At 43.6% G+C, this 24,586-nt stretch overlaps 3 protein-coding genes and 1 pseudogene across 7 annotated transcripts in view; 2 read left to right on the top strand and 2 right to left on the bottom strand.

Annotated features, from left to right (window-relative positions):
* Window positions 1-21,795, bottom strand: part of RSF1 (remodeling and spacing factor 1) — a 163,156-nt gene extending 141,361 nt beyond the window's left edge. For both annotated transcript variants that reach the window (XM_055283029.2, XM_055283028.2), the window contains exon 1: window positions 21,182-21,795. In XM_055283029.2, the coding sequence (XP_055139004.1) occupies window positions 21,182-21,368 (187 nt within the window). In that variant the 5' untranslated portion in view covers window positions 21,369-21,795. The remainder of the gene's footprint in view (window positions 1-21,181) is intronic.
* On the top strand, window positions 6,348-13,022 carry LOC134736901 (myozenin-3-like). The gene has a single exon (XM_063641457.1). It carries the CDS (start codon window positions 8,132-8,134, stop codon window positions 8,750-8,752), a length of 621 nt encoding a protein of 206 aa, XP_063497527.1. The 5' UTR covers window positions 6,348-8,131; the 3' UTR covers window positions 8,753-13,022.
* On the bottom strand, window positions 13,125-14,237 carry LOC129484665 (small ribosomal subunit protein uS10-like; annotated as a pseudogene).
* AAMDC (adipogenesis associated Mth938 domain containing) overlaps window positions 21,742-24,586 on the top strand; it is a 52,430-nt gene continuing 49,585 nt past the window's right edge. The window contains exon 1 of one of the 4 annotated variants that reach the window (XM_055283054.1): window positions 21,742-21,834. The gene's annotated coding sequence lies outside the window, so the exon portion shown is untranslated. Of the gene's footprint in view, window positions 21,896-24,586 lie in introns of all 4 variants that reach the window. The other 3 variants (XM_055283053.2, XM_055283052.2, XM_055283055.1) reach the window with 3 other exon arrangements.

Here is a 24,586-nt window from a genome sequence, read left to right on the forward strand (position 1 = left end):
GATCACACCACTGCACTCCAGACTGGGCAAAAAAACAAGAACCTGTCTCCAAAAAAAAAAAAAGAAAAGAAAAAAGTATTTCCGACAAAGAAAGCCCAGTACCAGATGGCTTCACTGGTAAATTCTACCAAACATGTATAAAAGAATTAACACCAGCTGGGTGTGGTAGCACATGCCTGTCATCTTAGCGCTTTGGAAGGGAGAGGGAGGATCACTTGAGGTCAGGAGTATGAGACCAGCCTGGGCAACACAGCAAGACACTATCTCTACAAAACACTCAAAATTAGCTAGGTTTGGTGGCAAACACATGTACTCCTAGCTACACAACAGGCTGAGATGGGGAGACAGCTTGAGCCCAAGACTTCAAGGCTGAAGTGAGGTATGATTGCACCACTGCACTCCAGCTTGGGCTACAGTGAGACTCTGTCTCTTCAATTAACTGAGTGCAATGGTGCACCCTAAGTTCTCAGGAAGCTAAGGCAAGAGGACTGCTTGAGCCCACTAGGTCAAGGTGGCAGTGAGCCATAATCGTACTATCGCACTCCAACCTGGGTAACAGAGCAAAGCCTTCTCCCTCTCTCTCAAAAAAAGAATTCCAATCCTTCTCAAACTCCTCCAAAACACAGAAGAGGATAGAACACTTCTCACACTTCTCAATTAATTTTATAAGGCCAGGATTACCTTGTATATATAAGAATACATGGTTGGGGCTGGGCTCCGTGGCTTACACCTGTAATCTCAGCACTTTGGGACACCAAGGTGGCTGGATCATCTGAGGTCAGGAGTTTTGAGACCAGCCTGGCCAACATGGTGAAACCCCATCTCTACTAAAGATACAAAATTAGCCGGGTGTGGTGGCACATGCCTGTAGTCCCAGCTAATTGGGAGTCTGAGACAGGAGAATCACTTGAACCCAGGAGGCGGAGGCTGCAATAAGCTGAGATCTTGCCACTGCACTCCAGCCTGGGCAAAACAGAGTAAGACTCTGTCTCAAAAAAAGAAGAAATACATATTTGATCTTTACTCCACAGTTCCTGACACAGAGCTCCTAAAATCCTTGTAAATTCCTGAGTGATAGGGCACTAGCAGCATCTTTTGTTCTAATATGTGCTCTTTGGACCTGGTTCCTGACACAGAGCTCCTAAATTCCTTGCAATTTCCTGAGCAATGGGGTAACAGGCGTGTCTACACAGAGCTCTTAAATCCCGTGGAATTTCCTGGGTGATAGAAGCATCTTTTGTTCTAATGAGGCAACTCTTGGTGGGTTCCTGGAATCTTCAGAATGAGAACTGGTCACCAGGAAGACCAAGCCATGATTACATGCCTAGAGCCTGGAACTTTCAGCCCCATCCACTTCCTCCAGAGAGCGAAGAGAGTCTGGAGATTGGGTTAACAGTCAATCATGCCTACATGATGAAACTTCCACTAAAAAAAAATCCCTAAACTGGCTGGGCATGGTAGCTCATGCCTGTAATCCCAGCACTTTGGGAGGCTGAGGCAGGAGGACCGCTGGAGCCTAGAAATGCAAGAACAGCCTGGGCAACATAGAGAGATCCCATTTCTATAAAATAATAATAATAATAATAATCCCTAAACTAGGGTTTAGACAGCTCCTGAGTTGGTGAATGCATTCATGTGCTGGGGGACAGAAGCGCCTGCACTTGGGACTCTTCCAGACTTTGTTTACCCAGTGTACCTCTTCATCTGGCTGTTCGTTTGTATCCTCCATAACAAACCTGAAACAGAAGTAAAGTGTTTCCCTGAGTTTTGTGAGCCAATATAGCAGGTTATTGAACCTAAGAAGGAAGTTGTGAGAACCCCCAATTTGTAGTCAAGTCAGACAGAAGTGTGGGGACCCTTGGCACCCAATACTTGCAACTGATGTCTAAAGTGGGAAGGCAGTCTTGTGGGTCTAAGTCTTTAATTTGTGGGACTGTGGTAACTATAGGTAGTAAGTGTCAGAATCAAATTAAATTGTAATACACCCAGTTGGTGTGTGCAGAGAAATGGAAAATTGCTTGGTGTGGAAAAACCACAAATTTGGTGTCAAGAGTATTCTGTGGATAGAAGAAACAAATTTTCATTTACTTTAATACTGAAACCATTTAATTAATTAATTAATTTTTTTTTTTTGAGACAGAGTTTTACTCTTATTTCTCAGGCTGGAATGCAATAGCGCGATCTCAGCTCACTGCAATCTCCGCCTCCTGGGTTCAAGCGGTTCTCCTGCCTCAGCCTCCCAAGTAGCTGGGATTACAGGCACGCACCAGCACGCCTGGCTAATTTTGTATTTTTAGTAGAGACAGGGTTTCACCATGTTGGCATGTTGGCATGTTGGCCGGGCTGGTCTCGAACTCCTGACCTCAGGTGATCCACCCGCCTTGGCCTCCCAAAGTGCTAGGATTACAGGAGTGAGCCACCAAAACCATTTAAAAGATATCACAAGAAAAAAACTTTCAACAATATACTAGCAAACTATGATATATAGTGCCTCTCCAGCGCCTCTCACTCCAGCATGGGTGACAGAGTGAGGCCTCATCTCTAAAAAACAAACAAAAACCTAGCAAACTGAATACAGCAACATATGAAAGACATTATAATCTATGAACAAATAGGACAGGATAGGGGCTAGCCATGCCAGAAGGACCTATTGTGAGATTAGATGGTAGGGGCTTTAAGCCACGTAGTATCAGCCCAACCTCCAGGGACAGGATAGGAGCTAGAGAGTGAGTTCTTTTGTTTGTTTTGAAATAGGGTCTCACTTTGTTCCCCAGGCTGGAGTGCAATGGCACAACCATGGCTCACTGGAGCCTCTACCTCCTGGGCTCAAGCGATCCTCCCGCCTAAGTCCCCCAAGTAACCAGGACTACAGTCGCATGTCACGAAACCCAGCTAATTTTTGTATTTTTTGTAGAGACATGGTTCAACATGTTGCCCAGGCTAGTCTTGAACTCCTGGGCTCAAGCGATCCACCCACCTCGTCTTCCCAAAGTGCTGGGACTACAGGCATGAGCCACTGTGCCCAGTCAAGAGTGAGTTCTATCGCAAAACAAATACCCTAATAAAAACTGTTATGTTGGCTGGGCGTAGTGGCTCACTTGAGGTCAGGAGTTCCAGACCAGCCTGGCCAACATGGTGAAACCCTGTCTCTACTAAAAATACAAAAATTAGCCGGGCATGGTGGTGCACACCTGTAATCCCAGGTACACAGGAGGCTGAGGCAGGAGAATTGCTTAAACCTGAAGGCGGAGGTTGCAGTGAGCCAAGATCACGCTACCGCACTCCAGTGTGGGCAACAGAGTGAGACTTCATCTCAAAAAAAAAAAAAAAAAAGCTGTTATGCATGGCCAAGTGTGGTGGCTCACACCTATAATCCTAGCACATTGGGAGGCCAAGGCAGGAGGATCATTTGAGGCCAGAAATTCAAGATCAGCTTGAGCAATATAGTGAGATCCCATCTCTAGAAAAATATAACTAAATTAACTGGGCATGGTAACATGTGCCTGTAGTCCCCCCTACTCGGAAGGAGGATCACTTGAGCCCAGGAGCTCAGGGCTGCAGTGGGCCATGTTGCACCACTGTACTGCATCCTGGGCAACAGAGCAACACCCTGCCTGAAAAGAGAAACAAAAAACTGTCATACTGAGCAGTTTCCTGACTGGTGAACACAATGATGTGCTGGGAAGGTGACATGCCCTGATTCTACAGGGAGAGGGCACAGAAGCTCTGCATCCAGGACCCTTCCAGACCTTGCCCTATGTGTCTCTTCATCTGCTGGTCTTATGTTGTATCCTTTATAATAAAGCCATAACTGTAAATAAAGCATTTTCTTGAGTTCTGTGAGTCATTCCGGTGCATTACAGAACCTGAGGTGGGTTATGGGAAATCCTCAGATTTGTAGCCAGTCGGGTAGAAAGGCAGGTAGCATGAGGACCCCACCTGTAGCTGGCATGTGAAATGGGGACAGTCTTGTTGGTGACATTCTACCTTGTAAAATGATGGAACCATCCTTCACTAATTAAATGGCATGAGACCAGACTTTACTTATAGCTCAAATAGTATTATAGGTCTATATAAGCACATGGTGTCTAATAGTTGGAGAGCCAGGCACGGTGGCTCATGCCTGTAATCCCAGAACTTTGGGAGGCCAAAGTGGGTGGATCACTTGAGCCCAGAAGTTTAAGACCAGCCTGGGCAACACAGTGAGACCCCACCTCTAGAAAAAAAAAAATTAGCTGAGTATGGTGGCACGTTCCTGTGGTCCCAGCTACTCAGGAGGCTGAGGTGGAAGGGTAGCTTGAGCTCAGGTCAAGGCTGCAGTGAGCTATGATTCCATCACCATACTCCAGCCTGGGTAACAGAGCAAGACCTTGTCTCAAAAAAGGCTGGATAAAGAGTTGTTCCTCAGAAAGTCAAATTATATTTCTGCTAGACAATTTTTCAATATCAATCAAGAATCTCTTTACCAACTTTCAGCCCCTACAAACACACATATCACTTATGTGTACTTCTCATCTACAATGAACTAAATCCACACTATATATTAAACATGTGTTTATTTATCTAGAGTGGTATTTCAAGTTATTGGAAGTTCCCATTTGTTTCTTTGTGGGGAGAAAGGAACAAAAAGGATGTCCAATGAGTATCAAATCTCTGTACCTAGCAGAAAAAAGCAATCTCTAAAATTACAACAATCTTTTTTTTGCAAATAAAAGAATGTCTTGGCAGGGCACAGGCTTGTGCCTGTAGTCCCCATGCTTTGGGAGGCTAAGCTGGGGGGATCACCTGAGGTCAGGAGTTCGAGACCAGCCCGGCCTACATGGTGAAACGCTGCCTCTACTAAAAATACAAAACTTAGCCAGGGGTGATGGCATGCTGAGGCAGGAGAATTGCTTGAACCCAGGAGGCAGAGGTTGCAATGAGCCGAGATCACACCACTATACTCCAGCCTGGGAGACAGAGCGAGACTCCATCTCAAAAAAAGAAAAAAAAAAAAAGAAAAGAAAAGAAAAGAAAAGACAGATTATCTCATTAAAGAAAACTTTACCTATAAGAGAAAACAATTGGGCACAAATGCCAAGATAGTTAAAGTTAATTTTAATTACCTTAAGTACATAAATAAGGCACTTTAAAAAAATTCTTCTTAAAAGCATAAATGTTAAATGCATACTTAACATTTATATAGCATATATATACATGTATGTAACAACTTAATTCACAAAAACAAGAAGAATTGTGAAATACTATATATTGCTATAATCTGTTTATTCAAGTAAGCTTTTAGAAAGCTATTAAATTAACATGGTAGTGCTTCAAATAGTACTTATATGTAAGTTACCAGAATTCTGATTGTTTAAAACTAGAAAGTCACATATTTTCCCTATAAACGAACTGTGGGTCTTTTCAGCGGTTTCCCTCCTCAGTAAATGGAACTACTAACTACCCACTCTCCAAGCCAAAAGTCTGGAAATTAATACTATTCCTACTCAGAACACTTTGCATCAATCCATTAACTAAGTCCTTATCTATTCTACCTGCAACTTCTCTTTCTCAGATCTAGCCTTTTCTCTCACTCCCTATGGCCACTTCCCCAACTCTCTCACAATAGCAATGTAATATTATAACAACCTCCAAGCTGGTTTCCCTATCACCACCCCAAACTGCCCACTGCCTTTCCAACACCCCAAAAGAATTGTTTCAGAAATGAGAATTTCAGGTCACCCCTGGTGAAGATCATATACATCCATTCAGAGAAACTGGGGTGGGGCTCTTAGAAAAAAAAAGGTAAATAACAGAAACGGAATAATGACTTTTCCCTCACGGTGTCTTGGGAAAGATAAATGAAAAACTGAATTTTTAACTATACTCAGAGGATTCAAATAAAAAGTAATAAGCTTAGAAGAGGTTAATAACATATTCTTTTCATGCAGTTAAGATATGGTATAACCAAATAACCCAAGAAATGAGTTGAGTGATTACCCAAAGATTTTCCATCTCAGGCATCTCAGGCAATATTATAAAACCCAGCCTGGGCTATGTAGCAACACCCAACTCTATAAAAAAAGATTTTTTTTTTTAACTAGCCAGGTGTAGGGGCACAAGTAGTGCTACTTGGGAGGCTGAGGCAAGAGGATCACTTGAGTCCAGGAGTTTTATGTTGCAGTGAGCTATGACTGCACCACTGCACTGCAGTCTGGGCAACAGAGCAAGACCCTCTCTCTAAATAAAGAGAAAGAAAGAAAGGAAGAAAAAAAGACCAAAGATGGGGAGGACCCAGAAGGAAACACCTGAGTCATTAAAAAAAAAAAAAAAATTAAATCAGTGAAAAAACAAGGGAGGAGGGGGTGGGAATTCAGTAATGTATATCTTTACAAGTTATATCCAAAAGAAAAAAGAGTTATACTCTTAAAAATGTCTAGCAAACAAGGGATGAAGAGAAAATCTAAAAATATTTTGAAATATGTGACACATTCATTCAACTAACATTTGAGTATCTACTATATGCTAAATACTAGGCTAGAAATAGAGTGAATAAGAGAAAATGAATTCATTATAGAACTTATTGTCAGTCACTGGCATGTTGCCTTTATTTAATGTGCTACATTTTTACTTTAAAGAAGGGAAAAATACATGCAAATCATTTATAGCTCCCAATCTAATTTTCTCATATGGTCTTAAGTTCCTCAACCACAAACCTTATCAGAAACCTAATGTATACAGTTAGGTTACAATTTCCCATACATGCCACATTATCAGAAACTTCTATGCCTTTTCCCATGCTGTTCCCTGCCTCGAATGCTTTTCCAACTTTTACTCAACCATTCAAATTTCCATAATGCCTACAGTGATGTTATGATTTCCCCCGGCCAAAATTAGGTACTTGCTCATTTATATTCCCAAAGCACCCTAGAATTACTCTAAACAGCAGTTATACTTTGTATTATAACTGCCTGCATAACTATATTCATGCAAACAAGATCAAGCAAACATGATACAAATATATGCTGTCTGCAAGAAACAAAATTTAGAATCAGACACAAGAAAGTTAAAAGGATGGAAAGGAACACACCATGCAAAGTAAACAAATGACCATGCAAAGTAAACAAAAGACAGCTGAAGTGGCTATGCTAATACCAGACAAAACAGACTTTAATCTGAGCATACAGAGTTTAAGACAAATTTTGAAGTATTAGGACAAATAGGTAAGAACAGACATTCCTGACTACACATTAAAATCATTGATGCCAGGGCCTCAATCCCCAGAGATTCTGATTTCAATGGAGCATTGTTAAGGCCTAGGCATCAGTATTTTTCGGAGGGATTCAAGGGATTCTAATGCACAGCCCATAGTTAATGACACATGATTATCATAAGGGCTGAAAAACACTGAACTACAAGGAAAAGACAATTGCTTTAATTAGGGTAGGAAGTCATGGCAGCACAGGTACACACCCTGGAGGCATCTGATAACACAATGCACAAAACTTTCATAGGTACAGGAGACAGAGTCTAATTTCCAAAATATTCAAGAAGAAAATTACTTCATTGAGCCAATCCCATTAAAAAATTTTTTTAAATAAAAAAATTAGGCTGGGTGCGGTGGCTTACACCTGTAATCCCAGCACTTTGGGAGGCCAAGGCAGGCAAATCACTTGAGGTCAGGAGTTCAAGACCAGCCTGGACAACATGGTGAAACCCTTTCTCTATTAAAAATACAAAAGTTAGCTGGGCAAGATGGTGCGTGCCTGTACTCCCAGCTACTCAGAAGGCTGAGGCAGGAGAATCGCTTGAACCCAAGGTGGAGGTTGCAGTGAGCCAAGATCATGCCACTGCACTGCAGCCTGGGCAACAGAGAAAGACTCTGTCTTAAAAAAAGAAAAAAAAAAAAACACAACAACGACAACAAGAAAATTATTTCAAAGTGTGAGGAAGACTAGGATTTTCCCAAGCAATGATGAAAAGCTGGTTAAGATTCATGTTCAAATATCAAGGCATTCAACTGTACCTATGACTTGTAGTTCTTTGGTTTCAATATATTTTAGTATCCCATTCAAATATTATACCTTTTAAAAATAATGCTCATGCTAATAAAATTAAAACTTTTAAAGTAAAAAGAGGTGAGTGGGGAAATATGCTACGTTATCTGACTCAGAAGCCTAAGTGTTCAGATCATTGCTTAGTGTTCAGACCACAACCACAGTACTGTGGATCACACTACAATCATTGTAAGAGCATATCTGTGGGGACAAAACACTGGTTAAGAGTTGGGCTCTGCAATGCCAATGGCCCTGAGGGGCAGAACTACCGCTCGGAGCTCCACATCTTCCCGGCCTCACCCGGGGCCTCACTCGGGGGTCCCGAGGGCGCCCACCCTGCGGCCGCCCCTGCTGGGTGCGTCCCCGGCTCCAGCGCCCTGGCGCCAGGCTATGCGGAGCCGCTGAAGGGCGTCCCGCCAGAGAAGTTCAACCACACCACCATCCCCAAGGGCTACCGCTGCCCCTGGCAGGAATTCGTCAGCTACCGGGACTACCAGATCGATGGCCGAAGTCACACCCCCAGCCCCAACGACTACCGAAATTTCAACAAGACCCCGGTGCCATTTGGAGGACCCCTCGTGGGGGGCACTTTTCCCAGGCCAGGCACCCCCTTCATCCCGGAGCCCCTCAGTGGCTTGGAACTCCGTCTCAGACCCAGCTTCAACAGAGTGGCCCAGGGCTGGGTCCGTAACCTCCCAGAGTCCGAGGAGCTGTAGCCCTAGCCTGAATCTTCAGTTCCCCAGTCTTGGGGGCCTGGTAACATCCGGAGCCAAGACTTGTGGACAGCACTTCACAGTTTAAGAAGAGCCTTCACACACAAAACCTGACTGCAAATGGCTTCAGAGGTCACAAAGTTCAGTAGTCCCAAAACATGGGTGTGCTTCAAAATTACCTGGGGATATTGTTCCGAATACAGATGACTGGACTGTCCCAGACTTGCAGCATCAGAGTCTCCTGAGTCGAGGAATCTGTATTACTAATAGCAACCAGGACTGGGTGTAGTGGCTCACGCCTGTAATCCCAGCACTTTGGGAGGCCGAGGCGGGAGGATCACCTGAGGTCAGGAGTTTGAGACCAGCCTGGCCAAAATACTGGAACCCCGTCTCTACTAAAAATACAGAAATTAGCCAGACATGGTGGTGCATGCCTGTAATCCCAGCTACTTGGGAGGCTGAGACAGGAGAATCACTTGAACTAGGAGGCAGAGGTTGCAGTGAGCCGCTGGACAACAGAGTGAGACTCCTTCTCAAAAATAAATAAATAAATAAATAAATAGCAACCAGTACTCCAGGTGATTCCAGCATTAAAAAAAAAAAAAAAAAAGAGTTGGGCTCTGAAGCCAGACTTACCCAGTTTTAAATTCCCACAGCATTCAAGTATCTTTTTATCAAAATTTTCTCCAACCCTTTAACATTGTGTGACTTCAGGCAAGTTACTTTACCTCTCTAAATAGTTTCCTTATCTATAAAATGAAAATAATGACACTATAAATAGAGTGGCTCTAAGGATTAAATAAGATAATCTTGGTAGATGACTTTATCATGGAGTCTGGCTCAACAGTAAGCTCTGATAATTACAACAGTACTACTACAGGCATTTAACTTATAAAATTATGGTAAAGCATGCATACTACAAGGCCCCTTATTTTTGCATTTTTGTAATCTATTTTTCTATGAAAGATAAAAATGGAGAAGATAATAAAGGTTTAAAGGGGAAGTCCAAAATACGGGAAAATAGGACACTAAAGGAGTGAGATATAGTTATCATGGTGAATAAAACTAGGTAATAATAGAAGATAGGGTATAAAATGAAAAGGCCATGAGGCAAAAAGATAGCAAGGAGAAACCAGTTGACCACAGTCAAAATTCATAGGACAAAAAAACCTCTAAAATGAGGAATATTATGGAATGTCTGAATTCAGATGCCAGACCAAGTTAGTGCTGCTGTAGATGGTTTATTTATGGTTCTGATAAACTGGAGGTTGGCAAGACTTTAATGGGAATATAAAGTAAGCTCCATTATACTTCTGATTAATCAAAGTTTTCCAACATTACCATCTTGCTATATCCCCAAACTCCAAATACCAAAAGCAGGTTAGAATGGATTATTTGGAGTAACTCATTCTACCTAATTTTCTTTTCCTAAAACACTTTTAACATCTAAACATTGAAGAAGTGGCAATTATATTTATTTGCAGAGCCAATTGTGAGGATGCTAAGGACAAAAGGAAAAGAGTAAGTATCAAATTCCCTGAGATATCTAGCATAACACATGCCTAAGCTTCATAACCAGTACTGTACTTTTGCTGCAAAATACACTGATGACCAAGGCATTTAATCCCACTTACTAGTAAGCTACTATCTAGTACATTCTTTCCCAGTCCTGTGTCCTCTAAGTAACCTAAGTAAATCTTTTAAGTTCTACCTTTAATAACTACATCCTTTCCCATCTGAGTACACGGCATCACCATTCATCCAACCTTACCCTCACCTAATCAGTCCACTTGGATAAGACTTTGAGGCCAGTATAGCAGCAATGTTACAACAACTCTTACCCTTACTACCGATTACCATGTCACACGGCTCCCATCCTGGCATTGCCTTACGACAATTAGGCAGAGGTAGCCGTGGCTACTCTTGAATGAAAGAACTTTAGTTCAATGTAATGTCATCACCTTAACAAAAAAGCTTTTAGACTCACCTAACCCAAGAGGAGTAATTAATACTAAAACAGTTGGATGTAAAATTAGATCAATATTGGGGAGACTACTGTTCCACTAAGTTTCATTCACAGGACATTCTAGGCATTTAATTTGTATTATATTGGTTCTTTTTTATTTTTTGCGGGGGAGAGGGATGGAGTCTCCCTCTGTTGCCCAGATTGGAGTGCAATGGCATAATCATGGTTCACTGTAATCTCTGCCTCCCAGGTTCAAGCAACTGTCGTGTGGCAGCCTCCTGGGTAGCTGGGATTACAGGTGTATCCCACCACATCCAACTAATTTGTATTTTTAATAGAGACCAGGTTTCACCATGTTGGCGAGGCTGGAAATTTGTATTATACTGGTTCTAAATGTATTTTCAAACACAGAGATCATCATCTGATAAGACTTCCATCTTCATACACTGGAATAAAGATCAGCAAATTTTTTTCTGTAAAGGGCTAGACAGATAATAAGTTCTTCAGGTTTTGGGTGTTGTTTTTTTCTGAGACAGGGTCTTGCTGTTTCACCCAGGCAGGAGTGCAGTGGCATGATCAGCCTCAACCTCCAATCCTCCGAAAGTGCTTGGATTGCAGGTATGAGCCACCATACCCAGCCCAATACTTTAGGTTTTGAAGTTATATGTTCTCTGTGACAATCACTCAACTCTGCCACAGTTGTGTGAAAGCAGCTACAGACAACAGTATGTAAACAAATGAACATGGCTGTATACCAATAAAACCTTATTTACAAAAATAGAGGACAGGCTGTAGATTGCCCACCACTGTACTAAGCTATCACAGACTAGGCTTTAACTTCAAAGTTTTAGAGCAGAACATGGTCCTACAGTAAGTTGAGGAAAACTATTAATTTCACAAACATTTACTACATATTTGCTATTACCCACCAATTGCTGGTGATAAAGTAAGAAACCCTGTCCTCAAAGAGTTTACCATCTCGTAGGCTAGGCAGTAACTGCAAAAAGTGTTATGAGTACTGTGGCATAAAATCTACAAAGTGTACATGCAGGGTAAGGAGATTGAAGTGGTTAATTTAACTTGAGAGACAGAAGGAAGGAAATTTTCCACAGAGCATTTGATGCTTAAAGAGCAGACTAATGACGGGTACAGTGAGCAGGCAAGGGAAGGAAGATGGGGATGGGATATTCGACTCAGTGGCAGGAGGATGAGGAAAAAGCATAAATGTGAAACAATCTTTCGCATCTTCAGAGATGTGAAAGCAGTTCAGCGTGATTAAAACTAGCAATGAGAACAGAAAAGCAAGGTTGAATATAAAAGGGGATAAATAGACTCAATATAACGTGGTATCAAAGAAAGGGTCAGAGGCTAAGGTCTAAGATGCCTCCTTGGTTTCTGATCTGAGTGACTTGGGTAGATGACAGTAACATTCATTGTAAGAGGTAATTCAAGATTAAGAATAAATAAATAGGCTGAGCTTGGTGGCTCACGCCTGTAATCCCAGCACTTTGGGAGGCTGAGTCAGGTGGACTGCTTGAGCCCAGGAGTTTGAGACCAGCCTGGGCAACATAATGAAACCCTGTCTCTACTAAAAATAAAAATAAAAAAAATAGCTGGGTGTGGTGGCACATGCCTGTGGTCCCCAACAACATGAGAGGCTGAAATGGGAGGATCGCCTGAGTCTGGGAAGTAGAGGTTGCAGTCAGCAGAGAACAAGCCACTGCACTCCAGCCTTGGTGACAGAGTGAGACCCTGTCTTTAAAAAAAAAAGAGTAAATAAATACAAGCAGAAATTCAATTTTCCTTTTATAAAGCCTCTTTAGAAATCTAGTTTTAAATAATTTTTTTGGTGATTATCAAAGAAATGCACAATTAACACAGAAAATGAAATGTAAAAAGTGTAAGAAAAACCAAAGGGAAAAAAACTATATAATCCTACTATCCAGAAAATGATTAAGATAAACATGTACAAATACTGGAGAAAAAAGCTTAGAGTCTAAAAATAAATACAGACTCAACCTTCACTATGAAAGCTTTCTGGAGGAACTCCGGCTTACATGAGCCATATATACATTATATACTTCATGTTGCTCTTCAAGCAATCCTTGTTCAACTGTAGGAGACTGAAGCCTGGTCTGTCTGCTGTCAAGTTTTGCCCTCGTGCTCTTCTTTCTTAAAATCAGTTTGGGCTGCATGTGGTGGCTCACGCCTGTAATCCCAGCACTTTGGGAGGCCGGGGCGGGCAGATCACTTGAGGTCAGGAGTTTGAGACCAGCCTGGCCAACATGGCGAAACCCCATCTCTACTAAAAATGCAAAAAAATTAGCTGGGCGTGGTGGCGGGCACCTGTAATCCCAGCTACTCAGGAGGCTGAAGCAGGAGAATCACTTGAACCCAGGAGGCAGAGGTTGCAGTGAGCTGGGATCGCACTACTACATTCTAGCCTGGGCGACAGAGTGAGACTCCATCTCAAAAAAAAAAAAATCAGTCTGGTGTAGTTTCCGCTTGGTGTGCCCTCACAACTCATGTTCTTACACTGAAAAGATCACCTTAATTTTGGACAAACATTCTAAGCATAACTTTTAATTCTTGCTCTTTGTCCAGCCTCTAAACTGGTAAGATTAAATAAACACTGCAAATTCCCCACCACCTCATCCCTGCTTCTTCTGTTTATTAACAGAAAGGCACAAATTATGAAACAATTTGCTATCAGAATATCTTACACAACTTACTTTGAGAGAAACCAAACTTATTTGATAAGTATTTTTAAATGAGTATTAAAACTTACTTAATTCTGAGCAAAACATGAAAGTAGTCTAATGATGAATGGGATCAAGTCTGCCATTTATAATTTTTTTTTAACAACTGGTAATCAATTTATTAAAATAGTTGACTTAAGCATCTGCAATGGTGACTTTCACCTCAACTCCTGGCTGAAACTGATGGAAGCAATCTGCTTAACAATCTCAGAAGGACTGTGCAAGTCAATGAGTCACTTGTGGATTCTCATCTGGAAAGGATCCCATGTCGTAGAACCTTCACCACAAGGAGTTTTTCTTGTAGTGATTCTCAAAGTCTTGGTAGGTATTCGAACTGGTCCTTTCACTTGGAGATTCTTTGCCTTTGCTCCTCTGATGAAGTCAGCACACACCTTTTCCAGGGATTTTATGTTGCAGCTCGTTAGAGTGATTCAATTTTGGTGAATTGCCACCTCCGGCTCCACGGGTGTTTTTCTGGTAACCTTCAAAGCCATAGCTGCTGCACGGCTTCCTGACCGACTTGTTCCTCGGCGAGAGTGAACAGCGGTGAGTAAGGAGCAGGAGCATGCAGATCACCGATCCGCAGGACCTACCACCGTGTCTTCCTCAAAGAGCGGCCATTTATAATTTGTAAAAGGAAACACACACACACACACACACACACACACACACACACAGATAATGGAGAATTAATACAATTTAACACATCCCTAAACTCAGGATAAAAATAAGAAGTGGCTGGGCACAGTGGCTCATGCCTGCAATCCCAGCACTTTGAGAGGTCGAGGTGGCTGGATCACCTGAGCCCAGGAGTTCAAGACCAGCCTGGCCAACATGGCAAAACCTGTCCCTACTAAACATGTAAAAATGAGCCAGGCATGGTGGTGCATGCCTGTAATCCCAGTTACTTGGGAGCGTGAGGCAGGAGAATCACTTGCACCCAGGAGGCAGAGGTTGCAGTAAACCAGGATCACGCCACTGCACTCCAGCCTGGGCGACAGAGCGAGACTGTCTCAAAAAAAAAAAAAAAAGAAGTTTTGGCCACAAGTGGTGACTCATGCCTGTAACCCCAGCACTTTGGGAGACCGAGGTGGGAGTATCACCTGAGGCCAGGAGTTCAAGAGCAGCCTGGACAATATAGTAAGACCTCATTCTCTACCAAAAAAAATTTTTAAAATTAGCTGGGCATGGTGGCATGCGCCTGTAGTTCCAACTACTCAGGAAGTTGGGGCAGGAGGATTTCTTGAGGCCAGGAATTCAAAGCCCTAACTCTGGGGGGAAAAAAAAAGAGTCTCGCTCTGTCACCCAGGCTGGAGTGCAGTGGCACCATCTTGGCTCATTGCCAACCTCTGCCTCCCAGGTTCAAGCGATTCTCCTGCCTCAGTCTCCCGAGTAGCTGGGATTACAGGCGCCTGCCACCAGGTCTGGCTAATTTTTGTATTTTTAGTGCAGATGGGGTTTCACCATGTTCGCCAGGCTGGTCTCAAACTCCTGACCTCAGGTGATTCGCCACCTGGGCCTCCCAAAGTGCTGGGATTACAGGCATGAGCCACCGTGCCCAGCCAAAAAAATATATTTTTATAAAGTAGGCATTCACCTCAGAAATCCTTTGATAATGTCTGAAGCAATACCAGTTTAATACTGTTTAAGTTAGTTTCCTCTATTATTGTGGTTCAATTGTTTAGTGACTTGGAAACCCCCAAAATTTGGGTTTTTTTGAATTTCAGTGCCTCCTTTCTTCCTAACACACTGGTGCAAACCTCATACGGAGCACACTGGAGCTAGCAGGCACTGCAGTTTATGGCACAGAAGTGAAAGAAAGCATAAAATGGAAGAAGCAGCCCCTTCAAATGGCTAAAGGTGGTGCAACTTTAGACATGAGGATTAGGAAATGGAAGTAAAGGGGAAGTGGAAGAGTGAGGAGAGAATGCCTGCTGTTCTCTCTAGTTTAGGCATCAATTGCCTGGAGGCACTGCTTGTGCCCAACTGTACAAGAGTGAGCAAAAATGTTTAAAAGTTAGTTAATGTAAATCTAACTTACAGATATGACCATATAAAGCTAAACAAATTATAAATCAAAGCCTGCTAGAATATATGTAATTACAAAGTGTACATTATACTTGCCCATATAATTAAATGTTTTTAAAAGAAAATAGAAAATATCCTAATACCTTTTATGGGATCTACTCTACAATAAAAACAGAAAACAAACAAAAAAAAAACCAAGCATGATATATTAAGACTATACCCATCAGGTAGAGTAAAATTTTATTAAATCTAACAACACACATAACTGTCTTCCTTCCTTGAATACATGATTCAGTTTAACATGTACTTTAGGCCTGAATTATTCTTTTTCATATTGCATGTGGTCATACATCTCACCATAAAATTGTTAGATAATTTTAGTTTACAACTGTAGGCTAGAATGCACAGACTATCGCTCCACTTGATAAAATCTCAGAGAAAAAAAATAAGTCTTTGAATTATGTCATTAGTTTCAAGCTCAGTTTAGCTATTTCTTACTAGATTAGAAATTTCTTTTGAAAGGCCCATGTTTAATGTTTTTTTAAAAAAAAATCCCCAAAGGCCGGGCGCGGTGGCTCATGCTTGTAATCCCAGCACTTTGGGAGGCCAAGGCGGGTGAATCACGAGGTCAGGAGATTGAGACCACGGTGAAACCCCGTCTCTACTAAAAATACAAAAAAAAATTAGCCGGGCGTGGTGGCGGGCGCCTGTAGTCCCAGCTACTCGGAGAGGCTGAGGCAGGAGAATGGCGTGAACCCGGGAGGCGGAGCTTGCAGTGAGCCGAGATCGCGCCACTGCACTCCAGCCTGGGCGACACAGCAAGACTCCGTCTCAAAAAAAAAAAAAAATTCCCCACAATATTTACTGTAGCTACATCTGTACATAGCAGATGCTCAATATACATATTAAGTGAATGAACTCACTAATAAATGCTTACTTACCTTCTTACCAGTGAGGTCTGTTTGAGAACTTAACAAAACATCTAAATTTAAGGCAAACTTTTTAATCATTAAAAGACTAAAAAGTAAGCCAGTTTGCATTAACAGGCTCATGTTAGCCAGACAAGTCCCTCGTGTCCATTATCTCCTAGTTCCTAGGACAATGCCAACAACCTCCCTCCAAACCTCCATAACTTTACTCTATGACATATCAAAAATGGTGGAGATGAAATCTATTTCTCTCTTTTCCTCTAATAAGCGCCCTAAAGAATATTTACTTTTTTAAAGGCAGAAGAGACACAACTAAAAAGTTTCAACCTAACTAGGCCCTGGCCCCAGCAATACTACTATTAATGTATGTGTATGCCCTATCAGTGTCTAGTACTGTAGACTCGTGCAACCTCTAGTACATGCACCTGGTAAAATCTTTTGTTTAAATCAACACATGTGGCCCCAGTTACAGTAATCACCTTTCCACTTTATCAAATGCACCTAAAAATATACTGTCACACACAGATCAGTTACAGTACCAGTAAGAGAGTCCCTTCTTTCTGGCCCCAAAATTCAATGATAGTTTCTAGAGCAAAGGTTCTCAAACGTTCTAGGTTCACGGCACCATCAGTATCTCAGTAATTTTCTCACAGCAGCCCTAGGCCAGAAATAATAACACTCTCACTTATTAAGTAGTCAGTAGCCATGTGAAAAAATAACCTAGCTAAATTTCAACAAATAATGTTTCTACTTCATTCTTAACCATAATTACTTGTGAAATGTGTATTACTGTTGGGCACTGCACAACTTTTCAAACCTTGGAATCAGAGTGGACCCTGCTATCCTCTTTCCTGCTGCATACTGATTTTTTTGTGCATTTTACCACAGCAACAGCTAAAAAACCAGCTTCAAGGGCCGGGCGCGGTGGCTCACGCTTGTAATCCCAGCACTTTGGGAGGCCGAGGCGGGCGGATCACGAGGTCAGGAGATCGAGACCACGGTGAAACCCCGTCTCTACTAAAAAATACAAAAAATTAGCCGGGCGTGGTGGCGGGCGCCTGTAGTCCCAGCTACTCGGAGAGGCTGAGGCAGGAGAATGGCATGAACCCGGGAGGCGGAGTTTGCAGTGAGCCGAGATTGTGCCACTGCACTCCAGCCTGGGTGACAGAGCAAGACTCCGTCTCAAAAAAAAAAAAAAAAAAAAACCAGCTTCACAAAGACATATCATCTATAGAAATGTAGCACAATCTTGAAACCACGAACTATGTCAAGGCAGTAAGTTCACCTGGCAACCAGCAAATTTCGACTACCACTGTATCCTACTTGAAAATTTAAACTATCAGATGTCATAGAAAAAAATTTAAACTCCCAGCTACTCGGGAGGCTGGGGCAGGAGAATCGCTTGAACCTGGGAGGCGGAGGTAGCAGTGAGCCCATATCCTGCCACTGCATTCCTGCCTGGGCAACAGAGTTAGACTCCGTCTCAAAAAACAAATAAAAATAAAAAATATAAAAAAGAATGTAAATACAATTTGATAATGAAATTACTACAATGGGAGCTTAATTTTTAAATAAATTCTGTGAGAAGCGTTTATATAATGTAATTAGTCACCCTCCTATTTTGTACTATTTTTTAAATTAGCCTTTTGTAAGCCAGTTTGTTACAGGTAGAGAGGATGTGGACAGGTAAGAATTTTTGTATTTTTGTATTTTGTATGTTTGTTACAGGTAGAGGGGATGTGGACAGGTAAGAATTTTGTATCAGATGGAGTTGGCAACAATGCTCTAGGGTGCCTTGGTGCAGTTTGGAAAACATGATCCTATGGCAAGGTATAAAATTTTGTGGCTTTGGACTCAGACTTGGGTTGGAAATCATATTCTACCATTAACTATAGAATCTTAAGCACCTTAATCTATTGAGCCTTAGTTTCTATGCCTGCCAAATAGGAATAATACTATCAACTTCAGAGAACAGTTGCAAGGAACTAAATCCATGTCTTTTAACTCTTGTACACCACAACTCTTTCCCAAAAAGACTCAGTTCAAATCTTGTTGGCTGAGCCACTATCATTTTATCAGCTATTTGAAACAGGCTGAAAGTTTGTAATAGCTGATAAAACGATAGAGGTTCACCCAACAAGCCAACTTTGATGATGATACCGTGTTCATCGTCAAAGTTCTGAAAATCTTTTCCCTGCACAGTAACAGCATTTCACCTGCAGAGACTTCTCATTTGCCAAGTGTTCTGAACTGTGTAACATTAATTAATAATTATTCTAAGATCACCTTATGACAGGATCTATTATTATCAGTCCCCTTAGCAACTCTATACCAACGGTAATGCAGTGGCTGAAATAAATGATCCTTCTTAGCCCAGGTTACCTGACATTTTTACTTAGTGAACCACTATTCAATTCAACTGACTCTAATATTGTATTCCTGTGACATTAATATAAACTAAATGCAGTAGTCAAAATACCTAAAAGAAATGTAGATTCAAGAAATCTCATATACTACCCAAAATACCACGCCATCCCAGAAAACCTATGCATTTCAACTTGGTCCAAAGAAATTACCAAAACAATTTGCTAGCCATCCTTTCCCCAAATGCCCACAGTTCGTTCTCTGAGAGATACATTACTACCACTTCCCAAGGCATCCTAAAAGCAACTTACTAAGGCATCCTACTTCACAATGACTACTTTCTTAAAAATTAAAAAAGGGGCCAGGCTTGGTGGCTCACGCCTGTAAAGCACTTTGGGAGGCCAAGGTGTGTGGATCACGAGGTCAGGAGTTCGAGATCAGCCTGACAAAACATGGTGAAACCCCATCTCTACTAAAAATACAAAAATTAGCCGGGCATGGTGGTGCACACCTGTAATCCCAGCTACTCGGGAGGCTGGGGCAGGAGAATCGCTTGAACCTGGGAGGCGGAGGTAGCAGTGAGCCCATATCCTGCCACTGCATTACTGCCTGGGCAACAGAGTCAGACTCCGTCTCAAAAAAACAAATAAAAATAAAAAATATAAAAAAGAATGTAAATACAATTTCATAATGAAATTACTACAGTGGGAGCTTAATTTTTAAATAAATTCTGTGAGAAGACTTTATATAATGTAATTAGTCACCCTCCTATTTTGTACTAATTTTTAAATTAGCCTTTTGTAAGCCAGTTTGTTACAGGTAGAGGGGATGTAGACAGGTAAGAAGAGATTACTAGGCTTGTATTATAACTGCTGTATTAATTTGAGTCTTCGGTAGCCATAACATCATACAGATTCTTTATAGGTAATATTCTGAAGAACTTCATACTTGGCACTTCCTAACAATGCAATTAAATTCAGTTAACAGAAACTTCTTCATTTACATAGAGAATAGAAGAGCGACCCTGCTTTCTTGGAAAGGAAACAGCTATCTGTCTTGTACAATACCCAGTCCACTTTGGCCAGCTAATATGGACAAAAAAAGAGACCTATTTGGAAAACGTTTCTTCTCCAGCCAAGGGCTGTTTCCAGATAAAGGCAATGCTCAGAGTATAACAAAAAAGCCTTCTCTGAGGAAAGAAAAGTGCCAGAAAAGGAGAGGCAGGGATCGGGAATAAATAGGGGTGAGTATAAGCACTCAGTGTGAAGGCTGGAGGCAGTAGGCGCAGCGCTGAGATGCTCCAGCGAAAGAACCAGCAGCAGCAGCAGGAAGTTTCAATGGGGCCGGGCAGAGCATGCGCCCTGCACCCGCGCGGTGGCCTTATGTGGAAGGAGCACCACTTGCGAACACCAATAATAGACCAGCGGCACCAGAGAGAGAAACATGAGCAACAAGCACCTTCTTCAACTGTTTCCCCCTCCGTCAGAGCCCCTCCTCCAGCCTACATACTAACCACCCCACCCTACCGTGCAAATGGGAGGGAGACGACTTCTTCGCCTAAGCCCGGCTGCCAAGATGAAGGGGGAAGGGATTGGAAAAGTGGGGAGATGCTCATCTATTATTTTGGGGGAGGTGGGGATAGGAAGGAGAACTATGGAGGAGGAATTAACCCTCTCTTCTCCAAAGTGGAGCTGAACCGACTTCGCCCCCCTACCGAGAATGGAGAATAACCCCCTCCCGTGGGGGAGGAGCAGACCTCCCCACTCCAAGGAAGGAGTTTTAGGGGTTAAAGCAGCCCTCGAGGGGAAGGGAAAAGAGATAAATCTCTCGGGGGAGTTCCCAACAGAGGGAGGGATAGTTGAGTGTCCGCTGGCCCCCGCCCACCCAGGTGAAGGGAGATAAGGAGGTGTCCGGAGCAGCCGAGCCCAGCCTTCCCCGAGATGGTCGGGAAGACTGGTGGGAGGAGGGGAGGGAGTAAGGGTGGGGAGGAGGAGAAAAGCGCAAAGCTGGCCGGAACCTGCGCTCCCCTTCCCCCGCCGCCAAGGGGGAGACGGGGTGGGGGGCCGCCCTCCGCCGCGGAGAAGCAGTCCCCGGGGCTGCCGACCGGCACAATGACCCCTCCCTGCCTCCAGCCCACACCTAGTCCGCAACGCCTCCACCTCAGCTCCCCGCCCGGCCGAGTGGCCCTAGGGGGCCTCCGCCCCGCCTCCCCACTGTCCAAGACCCCGGGGGCTGGGCGGAGAAGACCAGCCCGGCGGAGTTGCGTCCCAGAGGGAGGACAGGGCCGCGGAGGCCCGAGCCACGAAGAACCGGGGCGTCTGTGAAGAACGGAGAGCAGGAGCGCGCCAGGGCCGCTTCCCGCCGGGCGTTCGGGCCCCTAGCTTACCTTCTCCGTTGCCGACGTCCGGCGGCGGTGCCTGCAGCACCCGCTCCAGCTCAGGGAACGGCAACTCAGGCAGGTCTAGCAGCGTCCCGTAGCGCTCCAAGAAGGAGCAGACTACAGCGAAGTTGGGGCACGAACCTGGGCAGCCCGGAGGAGCCATCACCGCCGCCGCTGCCGCCGCCGTCGCCATTTTGAACTGGAGGATGGAGGAGGAGGCGATGGGGGGGCGGGGGAAGTTGGGGTGCCGAGGGATGGCAGGGCAGCCTTACGGACGACAGGAGGCGCTCTCAAGTGGGCTCCTCTGCGGATCCCAGCGTCTCAGGGACGGCTCCGCGATCCCACAATACATTGGCGGCCCGGAGCAGTCGAGAACCGAGTCAGACGGGAGACAGAGAGGCCCTCTGCGCCTTTCACTTTCCGCCCTCTTTCCGCCCCCTTCTCTCCTCCCCTTCGGGCTTGCCACTGCCTCGTGTGACAGGGGGAATGAAAACAAGGGAAGCGAGGCGGGGAGGCGGGCTGGAAGCGGGAGGGGCGGGACTTCTCGAGAACAATGGCCAATGGACGCAGAGGGGGCGGGGCCTCGGGCGCTGTTCAACTGCAAGGCGTATTCCCGAAGGGCAGTTGGGGAACCCAGATCCCGGAGCAGCGCTGGGAGCGTAAGTTCGGGGAGAGCACTGCGCCGTTTGGGAACGCAACTTTGAGGAGACAGTGCGGTGGGTGAGTTTTCGGGGGAATCCTGAAACTGGGCCACGAGATGGTGGAGAGGTTGAGGAGAATTAATAAACAGAAAAAGGGAATAGGGCGGAGGAAAGCACAGTTGTGGGAGAAGGTTGGGAAGGGGGAAGGTAGAGAGGTGCCCTTAATTAGGGGCTGGGCGGGGACCTCTGTAAGACGTCTCTGTGGAAGTTTGCCGAGGGGGTATTGCTCTCTGCTTGGGTACAGGAACTGCAGCTTTGCTGGAAAAGCAGGATCCGAGGGAACGGAACTCTGGGGGAATCGTCGGAGTGAGGAGTTGGGGCCCTGCTGGGAGAAGAGGGTCTGAGGAGACCAGGCTCTGCTAGGGGACCATGGTGTGAGGGGAAGGGGCTCTGTTCAGGGACCAGAATCGGAGTGTGGGCTGGGACTCCATTGAGAGGCCGAACATGACAGGAGACGGTGGAACAGCGAAAAGTTTGTTAGAAGACAGGGTTCCACTTCGGGGCAGGGCGGGGCGGGGCGGGGCGGGGCGGGGGGCAGTGAACATTCCCACAAAGAACCCCAGAGAGAAACTACCAATAATATAAAATAGAATGTGCAGCCTGAGAAGCAGTACACGTTATGCTTAGAAGCCTGAGCTTTGGATTCAGCCAGGCTTGAGTCCTAGCGGGACTACTACATGACACTGGAAGTTTCTTTATTTCTTTGAACTCCTTAAAGTGGGGTGATAATAGTACCTACATCATATGGTATTACTAGATAAATCACAGTAAAGTGATTAGCACAGTGCCTTAGCACATAGTGAGTACTTAAAAAATATTAGTTATCAAAAAAGGAGTTCCTATAATTTAGACTGAATTCTGCTATATTTAGTCTACAATTTATTACCTCGAGAATTTTCTGAGTGCATTTAAAACTTACGTAGTACCTAATTCCTAAAAAGAATTTGGCCGGGCGCGGTGGCTCATGCCTGTAATCCCAACACTTTGGGAAACCGAGGTGGGTGCATCACCTGAGCTCAGCAGTTCCAGACCAGCCTGGGCAACATGGTGAAACCCCGTCTCTAGTAAAAATATGAAAATTACCCGGGAATCCTTGGGAGGCTGATGCAGGTGAATCCCTTGAACCTGGGAGGCGAAGGTTGCAGTGAGCCGAGATCGCGCCACTGCACTCCAGCCTGGACGACAGAGCAAGACTCCACCTCAAAAAAAAAAAAAAAAAAAAAAGAATTTGAAGCAAGGTACAACACAAACCATGTAAAAAAGAGAAATCTATAATTATAGAAAGATAAGAAATAGGTGGGCAAATAATTATATGAGTAACAGGGAAAATGGTCACACAAACACCAAATTTTTTTCTTCATTTCCAGCTTTTAAAAAGGGGAAAAACCATAAGGGTGTATATTATTCTCATTACCTAAAGAAAGAATACTCAATTTATCAAGAGAAAAATTCTATATTGTAAGAAGAATTTATTGCCTTGAATAGTGATTCATAGTCTTGAGTACTATACAAACCGTTTTTAAAGGAAAAAAGTTCTTTTGAAACTTGGCAAATACTTTTGAAAATTTCACTGTAAGAAATACTGATGTAAGAAATGAAAGTCTAAAGAACACTGTAAATGTACTTAATGCCACTGAAGTATACACTTAAAAGTGGTTAAAATGGCATATTTTATGTTACATGTATTTTATGACAATAAAAATGTTTTTAAGAAATTAAAATCTGCCGGGCTCTGTGGCTCACGCCTGTAATTCCAGCACTTTGGGAGGCCGAGACGGCTGGATCACGAGTTCAGGAGATCGAGACCATCCTGGCTAACGCGGTGAAACCCCGTCTCTACTAAAAATACAAAAAATTAGCCGGGTGTGGTGGCGGGCCCCTGTAGTCCCAGCTACTCGGGAGGCTGAGGCAGGAGAATGGCGTGGACCCAGGAGGCGGAGCTTGCAGTGAGCCAAGGTTGTGCCACTGCACTCCAGTCTGGGTGACAGAGCAAGACTCCGTCTCAAAAAAAAAAAAAAAAAAAGAAAGAAAATCCTACTTCAGGAAAATATCTTTATGGTTATGAATTATCACTGCCAAAGAAGTTTTAATTTAATGAGTGGGAAAATATTGTTTTTAAGCAATTACTGAAATGAAACACAAAACTAAAACATTTTTATAGAATTCCCAGACTGGCAAGTATGTATCTCTTGACCCTGGGGACCTGAAGACCCCAGTTTAAGAATAATCTGGGCGAGGTGGGGTGGCTCACGCCTGTAATCCAAGCACTCTGGGAGGCCGAGCAAGAGGATCCCAAGGAGTTCGAGACCAGCCTGGGCAAGGTAGTGAGACCTCATCTGTAATCCCATGTAGGGGCAGGGGCTGCAGTGAGCAGCAGTTGCCACTGCACTCCAGCCTGGGCGACAGAACTAGACCTTGTCTCAAAAAAAAAAAAAAAAAAAAGGAATAATTCAACCCAGAATACAGTTTTAACAACAGTTTTGTGGAAACATACAAAGACTTTCATATACTGGTTACTTAACTGACCTTACATAAAAGCCAGGTACAGGATATTTTAAAATAAAATTGTATCTTTGTGAAGGAATTTCTATGGAAAGAACCTTCAAACCTAAAAGGAAGATTTATTATGTGAACCTTGCCTGTACTTTCTATCTTTGCTTCCAGCTTTTGCAGCACTTCACTTCCCACATTCCAGTGAGGTTGTGAAATA

The sequence above is a fragment of the Symphalangus syndactylus genome, chromosome 6 (genome assembly GCF_028878055.3).
Source record: "Symphalangus syndactylus isolate Jambi chromosome 6, NHGRI_mSymSyn1-v2.1_pri, whole genome shotgun sequence".
NCBI lineage: Eukaryota > Metazoa > Chordata > Mammalia > Primates > Hylobatidae > Symphalangus > Symphalangus syndactylus.